Source organism: Anguilla rostrata, chromosome 7, assembly GCF_018555375.3.
Source record: "Anguilla rostrata isolate EN2019 chromosome 7, ASM1855537v3, whole genome shotgun sequence".
Taxonomy (NCBI): Eukaryota; Metazoa; Chordata; class Actinopteri; order Anguilliformes; family Anguillidae; genus Anguilla; species Anguilla rostrata.
In genome coordinates, this window is record NC_057939.1 from 19,706,821 (window position 1) to 19,718,540 (window position 11,720).

At 39.9% G+C, this 11,720-nt stretch overlaps 1 protein-coding gene across 2 annotated transcripts; it reads right to left on the reverse strand.

Moving 5' to 3' along the window:
* Positions 1-2,689: 2,689 nt before the first annotated feature.
* Positions 2,690-9,817, reverse strand: LOC135259306 (NACHT, LRR and PYD domains-containing protein 3-like). Of its 2 annotated transcripts, XM_064343524.1 has the most exons (6): positions 8,680-9,809; positions 5,868-7,590; positions 5,591-5,674; positions 5,242-5,325; positions 4,585-4,662; positions 2,690-3,386 (listed from the first exon to the last, which is right to left on the reverse strand). In XM_064343524.1, the coding sequence occupies exons 1-6, from the start codon at positions 8,996-8,998 to the stop codon at positions 3,059-3,061; spliced, it is 2,616 nt and encodes an 871-aa protein (XP_064199594.1). In that variant the 5' UTR covers positions 8,999-9,809; the 3' UTR covers positions 2,690-3,058. The 2 variants fall into 2 exon arrangements, 1 of the variants encoding a protein (XP_064199594.1); XR_010331233.1 differs by lacking the exon at positions 2,690-3,386 and having other exon boundaries at positions 5,242-5,320; positions 8,680-9,817.
* Between the last annotated feature and the right edge of the window lie 1,903 nt (positions 9,818-11,720).

Sequence of the window (11,720 nt, forward strand, 5' to 3'; positions counted from 1 at the left end):
CGGTTGACAAAGTCTCTGACTCTTATGATCTGAATGGTCTCATTAGAAACTCCTGTTATTGGTCTAGCAGGCTTCCTGTTGACTGGTTGCAGAACAGCTATGATAAAGGCTGTGGACTGTTCTGGGGGCGTGGCCTGCTCCAGTACTAGCATTTTTGATGAGGACTTAACATAACATTTCAGCTTCTGCAAGGAACAACAACTGAAGCATTCTTCTTCTTATGAAAGAATTCATGCAGAAGTCATCTAACTTAAAACAAATAAATATTTAGCTTCTCACTCCCGTTTTCTCAAAAATATTTTCTCTAATGTAGCATTTGCTTTGTTGCTTCATACATTAAACATATGCATCTTTTACAACGTTTACCATGTGTGATTGCATATATATAATAATTTGTTGAAAACGTATTACACACTTGTTGGACTTAGAAACAATAAACATTTTAATTTGATTCTTCAAAAGTATTTTTGTTTCTAAATAAAGTAGCACTGTCTTTCTTTTAAAACTTTAACAGTGTTACATAACCAAATTCTTTTAGTGACCAACAATTCAGTAATCCTTTCTTTTAAAGTATCCTTTTCTACTTGTTTCAAATGTTGCGGTTTTTTCTTCTTTTTTTCAAATGTCAATGTCTCTTACCTGGAAAAATTTCTAAATTAAATTAAGTCACTCAACAACACTCATCTTTGCACATGCTTATACAGAGAAATCTGAAAAACAATAAAAAATGTTTTAATCCTAATAAGATTTATTTATTTATTTATTTTACTTCTTCCTGAAACATTTTCCACCCTAGAAAGAGACATGGCTGGCAACATACCAACAAGTAACACAAAGGTCTCAGGTCGCCAACAACCTGAATGACAACTGGGCACCTGGGGGAAATAACTGAAAATTCATCATTTTAGCAGAAACCAAATTATTAGTTCTCTCTCCTTCTGTTTCAATGCAATAATAAAAACTTTGACACTTTGGACCAGTTGTGTTGTCGAATATGTATACATACTGTAAATTACCATTTTTCATGTAATCAACAAATTTGGTAACCCTAAAATGGTTTACTTTGAAATGAAAGAAGATAGGCCATTGACAACGCTTAGCATTTGGGCATCACAGTCAAGAATCTCTCTCTGAAGAACTCGAGACACTTCTCTACTTTATACACTCACCTAAATATATATTAATGTTTTATTGGTTCAGTGATATTTCTGCCATCTTAGAAATATTTCAAAGTAAGATCAGTTTTATTGTTTGAGGATACTGAGAGAATTATACACGCTTTTATTTCATCCTGCCTAGATTACCGCAATGCTTTATTTTCATGTTTAAATCAAAAGACCTTGGCTCGCCTTCAGACCATACAGAATTCTGCAGCTAGGTTTTTAACGAGGATAAAATGTTCATCTGATTCAGGTTCTCATATCACCTCAGTGCTGGCCTCTGTACACTGGTTGCCTGTGAAATTCAGAATTGATTTAGAAATGATATTAATCACATATAAAGCATTGCACAAACTGGCGCCGGCATATGTCCGAGAGTTGCTGGTCCCGCACAGCCCGGTGAGGCCACTTAGGTCAGAGGCGGCATTTGGGGGGGGGGGGGCTAGCAGCTGAAATATGTCCCTACATTGAGTCTAAAATATGTCCAATTTTAATCTCCATTGTTTTATATTGCTTTTATTGTCTTCTTAATTTTTTACTGTAAGTACATATTTTAATGTCACATTTTCTGCATATACTCAACTTAGTTTACAGATTAGACAAAATCATTAAACAAAGTATTGCATAAGACAATATAATAAGAATACACCTTATGCTTTTATTTCTTTTAGGGACCTCAACATATTAGGGAGGCTAAGCGCAGGGAAGGCTGCTCAAGTATTTCACAATTCTTTTCAGCAGAAAACCAAAGTCTGACAGAGGTCACTAGAGCTGAGGTGTACTTTACATCTTTCATCGTTGAGCATAACCTGCCATTCCAGGTGTGTAAGCACACAGGCAAGCTATTCAGGAATGTTTATTAAGTCATGTGATTGTAACTGTGATTGAAACAAAAATCAGCAGACACAGGGATCCCCAGGACCAAAATATAGAACCACTTCTCTGGGCCTGTGGTACTTCCTATTTATTGATATTAATAAAGTTTGGAGTTTACAGATAAACTACTCTTATTGCAGTAATAAATGCAGATTAGTACATACTTAGACCTGTCAAACATAGTTAGTTAAGATGTATGTGGAATTAATAAATGTGTGCTTAGCAATTCTGCACACTTTTATGAATTAATTTTAGCAATTACATGGCAGTTACAAGTGAGTGCACATCGAATGCAAGAGCGAAGGCTCTTCACAAACTGTATTGAGCTGACACAGATGTAACGTTTGGTTTCATTTTTGCTCCAAGCTGACAATCAGCTAACAAGTAGGCATATAGCCTGTTTCACATACACACACACGTGCGCGCGCCCACACACACACACGCACACATATATAGTATAGCTGTTACTGTACCTATGATCGTTGTAATTTTCTTGTTGTACAATTTAAAAATCATTTCTGGGTCGTCCTGGATGGGTTTATGTCTCCTTCATAATGGAAAATGGTGTGGAAATGTACATAATTTTTTTGTGGAGTGTAAATATGTTTTTTTTTTCATGCTGAATAGTTTATGACAGAAATGAATGCAATGTGCACATTAAATGAATTGTATTTCAACATTAAAATAGCATAAGACCTCAGTACAACAGACACAGTTCCATATACAAAATGTATAAAAGACAAAAAGTGGGTTGAAATGAAATACTATAAAAATCTTATAAAAATATATTGCCCATATGACAATGCAAATACAGTACAATAGTCCTTTTTCATATAAATAAATATTTCTGCTTGAGAAGACTTTGATATTAGAAGACAAACAAACCCCCCCCCCCCCCCCAACATATTTTGTGACATATAAAAAATATTTGCACCCCATATCCTGGACCCCTCTCGGGCCCAGGACAAAGTGTCCCAATTGCCCCCCTCCATCTACGGCGCTGGTACTTGGGACGGAAAATATCACAAGTCCAAAATGTCCAGAAACTTCACCAGTTTTCGTCGTACATCCTCTTCACTGCACAGATCGATCCTGGCCCTGATCATTTCTGTCAGTTTCCTGTAAAACCTCTCCACCCAGCCGATTTCCATGCAGTAAATGGGAATGTTGCAGACCTTGTTCAGAAAAGTCACCAGCTTCTCATTGTTGCTGACCTGACACCTTTGAAGGACCCAATCACCCCAACCTTCCCACGTGTTGTCTTTCGTGAAGCCTGCAATGAAGCACTCTCTATGGCAGATGCTGTTGAGTTTTTCAGCCTCCTCCTCACTTAAATTGTTCCAAATGACACTGCATGAAACAAAAGCCTGGATGAGCGGGTGTGTGTGTGTGTGTGTGTGTATGTGTGTGTGTGTGTTGTGGGGGGGTGTGTTAGGCATCTTCTATACTAGGGGTTCCCAAACCAGTTTTTCTTCAAACCAGTCACAATCCTGGAATTTTAGCGAGCTGTTATTTAAAAAAAATCATAGGTACTTTTAGTGAGCACCATTTAAAGAGGGTTATTTACCCTCTTAAGCCACATTGGGGCGACATAGCTCAGGAGGTAAGACCGATTGTCTGGCAGTCGGAGGGTTGCCGGTTCAAACCCCGCCCTGGGCGTGTCGAAGTGTCCTTGAGCAAGACACCTAACCCCTAACTGCTCTGGCGAATGAGAGGCATCAATTGTAAAGTGCTTTGGATAAAAGCGCTATATAAATGCAGTCCATTTACCATTTACACTATGTCCGCAATGGATGCCATAAAGAATGAAATGATCTTGTTCATATTGTGCTTATTGTGTCATATTGAAAACAGTAAATTTTACATTAAAGGCTGAGGTGAATCAGTAGGCTACAAATTGGTAAAAGTGTGGACACCTGGCCACTAAAACTAACCATCTGGAAGATAAAGACTTCAAAGGCAAAGCAAATGATAATGACTCAAACCTGCATTGAGTTAAGTTTAAGGAAAAAATGATGAAAGACAATTAACACGTGTTCAACAACCTAATTAGGAGCCTATTGATTTACCTCTGTCTCTCCTTTGATCAAAAAGGTTACCTCTTCTAATGTAATTGTTTGCAATGCAGCACAACAACCACAATGTAGTGCAATATCAACATGGGGATTTTATTCTTTGTGGCATGAAATGCTATTTCAGACATAATATGGCTTAAGAAGGCAAATAATACCTTTAAACATAAAAAGCACCTAACTGATAAAAATTGGCAGCTTGTTAAAATTATGGGGATTGCGATAGTGGTTGGAACAAAAACCAGCATACACAGGGGGGCCCCAGGACTGAGTTTGGGAAACACTGCTTTATAGTATAGTATAGTATAGTATATTTACAGTGGTGTTGATGTGATTTGGGGCTTGTGTGTGTGTGTTGTGAGGAAATTTTGAATTGTCCAATAGGTTATATGTTAGAGAGTGGGCAAGTGGATGGCTGGAGATCATGGTGTCTGCTTGCACATTGAGCACTGTGGTATGCATTAAGGTGTACTCACATGACTTTATGCAAAGAAAACTGGGGGAAATCAGTTAATGCTGACAGACCTCGGAAGGTTATGTTGTTTCCTTCGAGCCTGCAAATATATAATGGTGATGCAAAATGCATGAATCTGCAAACTGATATTCATTGTTGGTGACATTGTCTTTTCTAAATCGATTGAAAAAAGATTCTGAATTACAAGGAACCATTTAACAATTGTTTGTGTTCATTTAAGTAAATGTACGGTACTTTTAGAGGATGGAATAACATTGATTAGGCAGTACTTTGTTCGAAAACAGGGAACTTCGGTTGCATCAGGAACTGAAACCTTTTCTGTTATTGTGGCTAGGAGGAAATGTGGGAGGAAATGATGCAAGGGCGGCATAAAAAATCCCCAAGAATATGTTGTCCTTTGATAATTTAACTCATAAATGATGAACTAACTCATGAACGATGATTCTGTCGTTTAAAAAGGGGAACTAACTATTATTGAAGAAACGGTTAGTGACTATACACATTACTTGCTAATCAACATACATGGTCAAAATGCACAAGTTGGGAAAATATTTCAAATAGTATAGTTTCACATCAAATGAACATCTCTTTTAAGCTAAATTAGTAAATATTAGAAGTTAACAGTTTAAAATATTTGAAAAGTAACAGATTTGCTCACCATAGCCCCTGCAGTGCTTGATTTGTTTTTAAGGCATCAGCTAGAACCAGAAACTCCTCGTCACCAATGTTTGTCCATCCTAGACTGATAAGCGCAATAATTACTCTAGAACATTATCATACAACTGATAAATATAATTAAAATAAACAAACCTTGCTTGGAAATTATGCAATGAACATTGGTACAAATGTAACATAAATATGGCTTATAGTAATCCTTTAAACAATTTTAAATCATAACATTTCAGAAAATTAATATTATGGTATTGAGTGGGCAAGAGAAACAAAAACAGTTTAACAACCAAAAGCAGTTCAATGTTTAGTGAGTTTGTGTATTAACACATACTCACCCAAGGTGCATCATATTATTTGTAGACTGTAATACTTCAGCCAGAATCTGCATTGCTTCAATGTCAAGATTGTTCTCTCCGAGCCTAAAATATAAAAAAGTACTGATTATGTGTTGATTCTCATGTTGCCTATTTTATCTGTCCACTTATCTTAAGGAGAAAAATTAAAACTTAATTATTAAAAATTAAAAAGCAGTACTGTTATTCAGACAATCCACCATTTTTGTCTTGTCCTCCCTATTGGTGTCTGATCATACTCTTGGCACGGTGAACTCACCATAGTTTCTGACACCTGAACAGGAAGGGCTTTAGAGCCGTCATAGACTCAGTGTTTAAGTTGGTCCCAGTTAGGTCCAGCTCTGAAATATTCCCACACATTAGGTTCAGGAAGTACTTGATCACTCCATAGTCCATGGGGGAGAGGTTGTCATCACTGACATTAATGCGCAGGTCCATGGGATGTAGCGCTTGGGCCAGGGTGACGTCCTGCTGCTCAAAGAAGCAGTGCAGGTGGTTCAGAATGAAGGCTCCATTTTCACACAGGCTCTGGATGTCTCTGAGCAGCCTGGGCAGGTAGGACTCTGCTTTGCGGCTCGTCCCCATCCGCACGTGCCGGGAGAGCAGTTGCTGGTTCCGCTCGGAGAGCAGACCGGAGAGAAACCTTCTGAACAGGTCCAGATATCCTGTGCTTGCCTCTCGCCCGAGATTCACCTCGGCCTCCAGGATGTCTGGGGAAGGGTGCTCCTCCAGCACGTAGTAGAGGGCGGCAAAGAACTCCTGGACGGTGAAGTGCGTGAAGGAGTACACGTCCTCATTGCAGCCTGGCTCTTGGATCGATGTCTTATCCAGGAAAGTGCTGACCAGGTTGTTGCCAGCCAGCTGCCGCACTTCAGAGGTGCGGCTGTAGAAGAGAGTCTCGTGGGCCAGTAGCTTCTGGTAGGCCAGTCGGCCTAGGCTTAGCACAGTATCTGATAGCTGTTCCAGGCATTCCTCTTCAGCACTGACGTCATGAGCTGATCCTGCCCTGTTTTGAGTGTGGGACCGAAGCAAGGCCACCAGGTACTGTGTGTAGATATCTGTCATGGTCTTGGGGCTCCTGCCTGAGAAGCCATCACTGTCCCTCAGAATGCTGCACACAATGTAGCAGAAGCCTGGTATGAAGCACAACGTCAACATCAGTTCATTGGCCCTGACTACTTCAAACATTCTGAGTGCCAGACCTTCCTCCTGGAAGTACTTTAGGAAGAAATCCCTGATTTCGGCCATAGAAAATCCAGTGATGAGGGCAAAGCAGTCAATGCAGCCAATGGGGATGTAGCTGACGGCTGTTGGTCTGCTGGTAAGGACTACAGAGGCCTCTGGAAGGAGCTCCCCTTGCATTAGACTTGCAAAGATCTGCACTACCTCTCCCTCCTCATCCTCCTCTGTTACAAATTCCTCCACATCACACCCCCTGTAGTGTTTAAACTCATCAAATCCGTCCAGCACAAACAGCAGCTTGTCATCATTGGCAAATATGTTATCCAACTCTTTAGCTAGGTACCCATTCTTGCGTAGAACCAGCTCTCTGAGGCTTATGGGTTTGCTGATCAAATTCAGGTCCCTGAAGGTCAGGTGGATCACAAAGTCAAAGTTGAAATATCCCTGGTTGTTTCCAAAGTCACACAGGATTTTCTGGACCAAGACTGTTTTGCCAATGCCAGCCACTCCCGTAACTAGTATCTTTTTTGCAGGTTGACTGGCAGCCATATCAGAAAACAGCTGTGCCGGTTTGATCACTCTCTGCTCCGGTGCTTGGTGCTGTAGTGAAATCCGCTGCTGCCCAAAGGCCAGAATCTCATGCTTTTTTACTTCAAGGCTGTGATGTCCCTTCACAAGCAAGAGATTGACATAATGCTCAGAGAAGAGAATTTTCTCTCCGTGTCGAGTGTTATAGAAGAGCATGCTCTCACTCCTGCGCTTGAGCGTCTGTTTGTGCTTTTGAATCACTTTATGGTAGCCTGGAAAAATAAACAAATAAATGTTGACTGCATAATTATTTATGCTAATCTGATGAAGAGAAATGTAACAAATGCTTTCTGTCCTGCTACATTTAATACTGGATTTACTGTTGTTTAGAACACATCATTTATTAGTATTTAGAAATAATGTATTATTGTATTATTTATTGTAATGTAATATTTTTATATTCAGAATTTACATCTATATGATGGGTCATGGATTAATGTCACTGTATTTTATGGTTCCCGTGGTTAAAAATCTGTATACTCTCACAATGGGGGAATCAGGTCAGACTGGACTTGTATTCCCTCAAGTGAATGTTACTAAAATGTGCACTTGAAAGAATAACATGATCTGATAAAACAATTTGATTTAAAGTTATTACATTATGCACCCAGATTGTATAATCCATTGTCATACTCAAACATCTAATAATTCTATCAATTTATATTTGATTATACTTTGTAGTTCAGGGTTAGTTTGTCAATCACTGCCCTGTTGGTATAATTCTCTAGACTACAGAAGTTTCTTTACTTTATCTTCATTTTAATGTGCAAATAGTGAGACCGATTTATTATAAAACCACCACCTTCAGAGGGTGAAAGTCATCTGCTGTCATCTGTTTGATGGAGTAGTCCATCAACATCAACTTAACACAATGCAGAGAAGGCTGCTACCACTCTGAGCCATACAGGTACAGCTTCAGATACAGAGTTTAACGGGGGTGTTATGAATTGTGAGTTTCGCTAGTTAGTCTGATGTATGTAAGCAAAAAGAAAGATACCCCCATTACACAGATTTATACTGCAATTACAAGACTACTTCTATATAAGATGATTTGTACAGCTTCAGATACAGAGTTTAACGGGGGTGTTATGAATTGTGACTTTCGCTAGTTAGTCTGATGTATGTAAGCAAAAAGAAAGACACCCCCATTACACAGATTTATACTGCAATTACAAGACTACTTCTATATAAGATGATTTGTAAAAACCAACCAATAGATTATTGAGAAGTTACATAAATCCATGCAGTCCGTTTTTGTCTACAGAAGTGACAGAGACATGTCTGGACATAGTTTCCCTTACCAGCAGACTGTGCCTGTTGAGTGGGTTGTCTCCCTGCCTCCTGCAGATGCCTACACATGGAGAGGAATGAGCTGGCAGCCTCCTCCCCCTTACAGTCCAGAATGTCCAGAACTTTCCGAACTCTGGCTCGGGGCCCTGGCTCACAGAGCACATCCTCGCGATCGTCCCTGGAGAAGATCTCCCCGAGGAGCAGCTGTTCAATGAGGGAGCTGATGTGCTCTTCCAGCTGGTCCACCAGGCGCACCCGGAGCTCTCTCAGCGACCTCTGGTAGGACCCTTCTTGAACAGGAAGTGATACAGCAAATATATCTGCGGCCATTAATTAGTGTAAATATGCCTAAAGTAACCTGTAGAGGCTTCCTCGGTGTAGGCTGTAGGCAGAATGTCTGTAGGCAGACATTCTCGCAGGGCCAGAGTGAAGAGCACTCTTTCAGAATTTGCACCACTTCTGCTTCTGTCTGTTTGAAATTCCCCAAATAATAAAGCCTGCCTCCGTTGTAGTGATCTAGTGAGTCACACTGCTTTTAAAAAAAGAAACCATGTCAACCACGGTCCAGACGAGTCAACACATGCTTCAGTGTAAGCAACTTACACTTCGCTTAAGCAACTTCTGAGTGTGTTGATGACGTGCTTGGTAGCTGCTTGCCAGAGGAAGCAGATCAGATGTTAGGGCTGAGGAGAAAGAGGTGTAACTAATGTGAGCCTGTCTTTCTTGTTTCCCCTCCTATCATGTTCAACGGCGTCCTCTGGTATCTTAGGAATTGCATTTTCTTTTCTTGTCTGGTCTTATTGTTTCTACAATGTGCTCCATTGCTATGATGTTTGCTAAAGCTTGCTCGTAGAAGAGATTTTGAGTTTAATTACGATGTCCATGGCTGGAGTTGGAATGCCCAGTTGTATATAGCTGTGCTCACAATGTCACCAGATGCTTCTTTTCACATCTCAGTACACGAGCCAAACTTGGGCAGAAATGAGTCAGACACCTCATGCATGCACAGGTTTAGCAAGCAGACCGTATGCACCCAACTGACCAGCAGGGGGTCACAAGGGAGTAATGACACAGACCCTGGTCTGCTAAACCCAGGGCAATACTACCAATTATGTGGCACCCTGCAGGCCTACCAGCATACCTGAGATTTATGTTGTATTACCATTATATCAGACAGGAACTGGTCTTTCTCAGCTAACTTTATGGATATTTTAAATAAACTTTTGCATGTTACAGTAGGTCAGTTTTTTGAAGGACAGTAGTACAGTGTGCATTCCTTTCATATTCTTTCGTGTTATTTATTCTTTCGTGTTATTTAGATGTCGTTTTCAAACGACGACTGAAGACCCACCTCTTCAGGCTGCACCTCTCCCCATCCCTCCCTTCGCCCCCTGTAAATGACTAAACTTAGGGTTGTAACTAGGCAGCTGTTTAATAGGTGACTTACTTGATGCGCCAGGCTTAACGACTACTTGTATTTTTATTTATTTTTATTTTTCCATAGATTGCGTTGTTGCCGTTCTCGTTGTTAGTGTTAATCAGTTAACCATCAGGGTCCAAGTTGAACTATGCGGTTGTTCCCTGTACTTGGACCGGTACTTCTCTCTAGGGGTTTCGTCATACTTGTTCCTGGTTATGGTTATGCACTTTGTTGTACGTCGCTCTGGATAAGAGCGTCTGCCAAATGCCTGTAATGTAATGTAATGTAGAAAGCAGAGAGGGTATCAGACCACAGCCGAGAAAGTGCTACTGTAGTAGGTGAAGCTCGGCTAGTTGACAGGAGAAGCACAGTAAAGATGCGGTAAAGCTAAGGTCTCTTAGCAGGTTATCATGACAACAGTCTCTGGTGACGCATCTCTCAATTAAAAAAATAACAACATTGCTATTGGATAGGTGTGGCTTTGCCTTTAGCTGATTGGTAACTAGTTTGCCTTTGAAATCATTGAATGAGTGAGAGGCCCAGGTTCAAATCCCACCTCAGACTCAAATGTCTTACTTGTTCATTACACAATGGCGGGTGGGTGTCAAACCCCCGCCCATGCAGGGTGAATTATTTATGGGCAAGAGTCAACTGTCAATTTATTTAAAACTAAACAAAAAAGCTTTGAGGTGTCATTTTTAATGTCAATAAAGGAGGTGTGGTGGATACAGATGTATCTATTGTGATAATATGAGTAATCAGGATGGTCTATGACGTACTTTAAACAGTAAAGCAGGAAACAGCTTTTTGTTCACTAAAAATGAAAGCTAACATATTTATATATGTTACATATATTTTATGCCATATTTTTTTCTTTCAATCTCACAGCGTAATTATTTTTTCCTACCATGTGACAATGCACTGAACTGCTTAATAACTAGTTTGATTTAGACAGGGGGGCCCGCAGAGAAAGAACAGAAAAATACAGATACGGCACAGAGAAAACTGAAGTACATAATAAAATACTGATGGACATAATGACCGAACACACAACCTTTAAATGTGTCAGTTCATAATAACTCCCACCTAAAATGAACTATAAGTGTTGCTGCAGCAGCTTTGACCAGTTTCCAAAACGTCAAGTGTAAAAAAAATATATACTCACGCTCTGAAGAATGCTTGCATCAGCTTTCCCTCTCAGGTTGTAAAAAAATAAATGGGGAAAGACAATTTGTCTCAGTTCCTTAATTCCATGGTGTGCTGCTCTCACAAGCCTTTTCTTTTGAGTAAAACTAACTATTCCCCATACTCATGCTTTGTCTGCAATTTGGATTTATCTAATGTCCCGATTGCATAAAAGTAGAAATACTGTACAACTAATAGAAGTTGTGTAAATATGTTTACTGAGCTTTCAAGTCTTTCAGTGCATTTATGGTCCTTGAAATCCATAGATAAGGATAGTGGACTTTGGATTGATAGATACAAATCAAAATAGAATCAAATGTATTTATAGTATATAGCCCACTTTACGAAGTATTTGTCACAATACGCTTCCCAGCATAGCCCAGCCTAAACCCACACAAAGCACATCAAAGACTACAGTGCCAGAAGAAGGTATGAACACACAAACCG

Coding starts and splice junctions, on each gene's coding strand:
- LOC135259306 (XM_064343524.1), bottom strand. CDS start 8,998: ATGGCCGCAGATATATTTGCTGTATCACTTCCTGTTCAAGAAGGGTCC. Junction 5,675..5,867: donor TTCAGGTGTCAGAAACTATG/GTGAGTTCACCG, acceptor TTTATATTTTAG/GCTCGGAGAGAACAATCTTG. Junction 5,326..5,590: donor AATAATATGATGCACCTTGG/GTGAGTATGTGT, acceptor TGCGCTTATCAG/TCTAGGATGGACAAACATTG.